The 5,000-nt window shown below is 40.6% G+C and overlaps 1 protein-coding gene across 1 annotated transcript in view; it reads right to left on the reverse strand.

Moving 5' to 3' along the window:
• Positions 1-982: 982 nt before the first annotated feature.
• LOC137996891 (uncharacterized) overlaps positions 983-5,000 on the reverse strand; it is a 14,699-nt gene continuing 10,681 nt past the window's right edge. Inside the window, exons 6-8 of the mRNA XM_068842527.1 lie at positions 4,338-4,371; positions 3,766-3,859; positions 983-2,252 (exon numbers count right to left, since the gene is read on the reverse strand). Coding sequence (XP_068698628.1) covers positions 1,795-2,252; positions 3,766-3,859; positions 4,338-4,371 — 586 coding nt within the window. The 3' untranslated portion in view covers positions 983-1,794. The remainder of the gene's footprint in view (positions 2,253-3,765; positions 3,860-4,337; positions 4,372-5,000) is intronic.

Genomic DNA, 5,000 nt, shown 5'->3' on the forward strand with positions numbered 1-5,000 from the left:
ACAGAAAACAAAACTCCAAATAAAGACTAGTCCCTGGTGACCAAAGATACACTGCTTTCCAGTACATGCAGAAAGACCCGAATTACCACCGTGAACGATTTGGAAAGCTGAGGTTGCCAGCGTTAGCCCTTCGTCAGAGCGAATAGAGGAATTGTCGGTGTTGTTGGTTTTTATGCGAGTGTGGAAGAGCTTTGCCATTGGTGGAAATATGGTAACATCAATTAGTGAATAAATTAATGGAATAAGAGGCGTTTGGAGAAAGTAGACGCGTGGAAATTCGAACGGAAACTTTTGGGAATTACTTTATGTTCGAGACACCGGCTGATGAAATTGGTGTGACTACAGAACCTACTTTTAGTAAAAATGTGGATGGCTAAACGGAATCCTAAATTACTAGAAATGGAAGGAAAACGGTAAAGGTAACTTACGATTTCCTGGCGCAGCTCTTTGGTGAGTGTCTCGAGGTTTGGCATCGTGGGTTTCGGCGTGTATTCTCTCTGACGAAGGGCTAGCGCTCGAAACGTCAGCTTTCCAAATCGTTCACGGGGGTAATTCGACCTTTATCAACACGTTTGATAAAACCAAAATTTCCTGTTTCACTCTCCCACCGACGCAGCACCAATGTTTCTTTAAAAACTAGAAATTTGTTTATGCTCTGAGGGACTCTGTTAACAAACTTGTTCCCTTTCCGAGAACTAACTACATGAAAAATAGTTTTAGTTACAGTGGTGCAACCCTTTGGAACAGCTTACCCTGTAACATTAGAGAGTCTGGTTCATTAAATCAATTTAAACGCTTTCTCATTCATAATATTTAAACACACGGCATTCATGGAAATCAGGGTTGTAAGTAGAATATTGTTGTAAGTTAATATAATATTAGGATTAGAATTTTAGGTTTAGGATCTTATACATTTTATTGGAATTTATTGATTAAAAAATAATGATTAAAGATTAAAGATCAAAGAGTGCATCTTGTTAAGAAATTATTGCTGTTTTATTTGGTATCAAACATTACCGTGTTGTTAAACAGTGCTGTAGAGTTCACCCTTCTGATAAGACATTATTTCCAAATTGTTGAAACTGGTGTGAGCCACCTTAATATTAATATCCAAATTGGAACCCCCCCGAAAAAGGAGACACTGTGGCAATTCACTTGTGAGTCAAGTTGTTCGACGCAGAGTTTGCGCTAATCCCGACTACAACCGGTCATTTCGCAAATGTGCTCAGTCGTTTCGCTCATACGTCTTCGGAGTAGGTTGGGGTTAATTTTTGGGATCTTTTATTAGGCTTGTTGGATGAGCTTGTGATTAGGTGTTGGCACTGACTTGAAAGGTAATGATTAGGTTAGGGTTAGAAATGGATGTCAAAAGGCTGACCAAACATGTCAGTGAAACGGCTAAGGGCGTTAGCCAACCGACAGGTTGACAGAACGACCGTAAAGCGTTAAATGTAACCAAACCAAAAGGGGTCCCGCTAGTGAGCTGCGTTTAGTGACTACTCCGCCACGAACAGCTGGGTAGTTATGGTGTGACTCCAACCATAGCCACAGAAGCTGCTTGTAAGGGCATAAACGAGAAAAAAAAAAGAAAGTACAGATCATTGCATCAGTGGTATCTTCAGTTTCTGCCTTAATAAAGCATCTGTAATCACAAAATTAAATTTATTTTAACTCTGTAGAATAAGATTGTTCTTTAAATCCGATAGACTGTCTCATGTTTGTCGACTTTATTGTTAATGATAAAGAGCCACAAGGTTTGTTGAATCATGTCTTTGGACAAAAGGTCTTCATTTTCTACTGTGGTCCCTCGAGAACATTGTAGACGGGCTCTTGTTTGTCTCTGTGATCATTTGTATCCATAGCTTCTGTAGCAGGATAACTGTTCCCCTCCAAAACGCAGTAGAATGGCTCATTTGTGTTTTTACAATCATCCAGTCTTTTATCAGAATATGTGGAGTCACTGCAAGTACTGCCCCCAGTATCTTCCAAAACGCTTTGAACAGATTTTGTTTCGTGTGTGGTAGGTTTTCGATCTTCTCCCGAAGATATTATTTCTTCAACGAGACAGTAGACAGGTTGATCTGAATGATTAATGCCATCGTTTTGTACTTGTTTCCCGCCGTTATTTTTGAACTGCTCCAGTTCGTGGTAAAAGGGTTCTTGAAGGTCTTCGGAATTATCCTTAGTCTCCGCAACATCGTTCCTTGATACAAATGAAGGTCTGGGCATGCGATATATCGATGCATAAATGGCTACGAGGGAATTAGAAACATTTCGTGAGAACTTCTTTCCGTGATGGGCTTCATGCAAGCTCATCGCCTTTTTGAAATGGCGAGTTTTTGCTCCCTCACGAGTTTCAAAATCATAAAGCCGTTAGCACACTTTTCTATACATGTATCTTAAACCAATATCAATGTTTTTTCTTAGGCCCGTTCCAAACGCCGCTCCATTCATGCGCCGAACCTAACTGATGAGTTAAGAGCGGCAGAAGAGCGGCGTTTGAATCCGTTTGGTTCGGCAGGTTAAGTTTGGAGCGGCCAACCACGTTACATTCGGCAGGGTCTGTCACACTATGCGATGTTGGTGCGGCGGCTGATTCACATGCACGGCGCTCTTGTCATGTGCCGAACCTAACGCATACATTTTGAAAATTTATAATCTTACCACAATACATTCCGAAGGTTTACCTGTACCTAGGCCCCTTTACCATTGTATGGATTTCAGTTTGATTCGACCCAGGTACAGCGTATGAATCAGCCGTCGCTCCAAAGTCGCTCTTTAGTCGAACTTTATTGAGTTAGGTTCGGCACATGAGCGGAGGGGCGTTTGGATCGGGCTTTAAACTTACATTACGTATGATCTTTTAAAGCAGTTGGCCATAAATCAAGACCAAAGGAATAGATAATCTTACCCGAACTCTGGATTCCTTCTTACCAATAGCGGTATCCACTAGACTAGTGCGACAAGCTCCTAAAACTCCTGTTTTTCTTAAATTATTCATAAACAATAACTAAAAGCTAGCCTTTTTCAAATTTGCACTTTGACCTAAATATCAAGGATCAGCGTCTACGTAGCTCTGCTCGGAAACGCTGTTCCGCGTTGCTCTACCGCTCAAGTTGTTCTATCCAGTCAATGGCAAGCGCTTTAGATTGCGTTCATAACTGCGAAGATCATAGCTTCACTTGATTTCATATCCGCAGTTCATATATGATTCATTTCATACACCATTTCATCATTGATTCATTCCTCACGGGACTATAAGAACCCACAAATGACCAGCTCCCAACGTCAGTGGCTTCATAGCTCAGTTGGTTAGAGCGTCGCACCGGAATCTCGAGGTCACGGGTTCAAACCCCGTTGAAGTCCTGAATTTTTCAGGCTGCTCTACGCAATTGTAAAAATTGCGTTCATAACTGCGAAGATCATAACTTCACTTGATAACGAGAATTATCGTCATCTCTCTAACCTTAATCTTGCCGACATCTTTACTTTATTTTTTGTCTTTGTTTTTCATTTGACGATCCAGGACATCAGGAAAGCCCGATTTCACGCAGATATGCTTCTAGTTTATGAGCGTTTTGGCATGTTAAACGCACCAGATTGACCCCAGAAGTGTTGATTTGTAGTGTTTACGTTTCTGTATCTCGTTGTATGAGCGGCTTCAACAGAGTGCCCTTGCCCCAAACTCCAAACCGACTGGCTGCTTTTCCTTAGAAAATGACTGATTTACATAGCAATGAACATTTGGCTTCACACTTAACTTACATTGTTGTTTTGCTATTCCTGGTAGGACTTCGTACCCACTTTCATCTTCCCACTGAAACACTGGGTTGGAGTGCTGATTCAGGCTCATCGTGGTCTTAAAATGTAAACCATAATTCCTCTAATTTTTATTTTACTTGTAAATTTTTATCTTCAATTCTTAACAGTTTTTTTGCATTTAAAAGAATTATAATTATTATATTTATTGTAATGTAATATTTAACAATTATTCGCCGAAGGCGAAGTGATTATCGGTGAATATTCACCGATAAGTGGGTTTCGCCACTGTGACAGCGCAGCCATACGAATGGAGCTGAAAGCATCTACTTGAACGTATTAATCGGGACAGACCAAAGTACCAAATTAACCAATCAGAACGCCAAACACGGACACTTGAGACTAACACCAAACGCAAGAAAAGGGCATGTATGCAAGTCACAATTGTTTTTGGTTTTGCCTACTGATTGGTCGAATATAACGGTGATTCGCTCAAGAGTTTGGCCCAATCGCTTAGCGCAATAATGCATACCCAAAGTTATCACTGCTACGGTAGTGACAAATACACGAAATCTTACCCTGTTATTTCCAGAGTTTCCACGAGCGTTCCTTCTGTAAATTCAATAGAAAGCGTGAAACATCAGTCGTTATTTTTATGCCTAAATATTTCAAAGAAATGGGCCTGAGTGCATGGAATCAAGGAACACAACGAGTTACAATCTTCTAAAACACCTTTGAAGGTCTGAGGAAATTGCGAAGAAGGAGCGACATGAAATGGACTACCCCCTTCCGGCCGGCTTTGGATGCAACTGACAAAATATCCACATTCTTCTCTAGTTAACAGTTCTTTCAGAGTAACCTTTAACTGAAATTGAAATGAAATTAAGGTAAATGACCGTCACCTATAAACAGTTCCTAAATATCCGCTTTTCCCACGCATTTTATTTGATTAGTCCTTCGAGAACTGATGGAATTGACCTTTCTTCTTTCCTTCCTTTTTTCCTTCCTCAGGTGGTTGACCATTGCTCTGGTATCAGAGTTGGCGTAATTAAAGAGAGATTAACTCGGCGTTTACATGATACGGCCAACGACAGGCGGTTGCTTGTCGTAGAAGAATGAAAATTATTTTTTTTTTCTACTATTCTTTTCTCTTTCGATATCTGAAGCTCACAGGGAAGCGCTTTTGGCAAAAGGCAAATTTCAGAGTCGCTGACTTTTGCCGTTTGCCGTAAATGCAAGAA

This window comes from Montipora foliosa, chromosome 3, assembly GCF_036669935.1.
Source record: "Montipora foliosa isolate CH-2021 chromosome 3, ASM3666993v2, whole genome shotgun sequence".
NCBI classification, from domain to species: Eukaryota; Metazoa; Cnidaria; class Anthozoa; order Scleractinia; family Acroporidae; genus Montipora; species Montipora foliosa.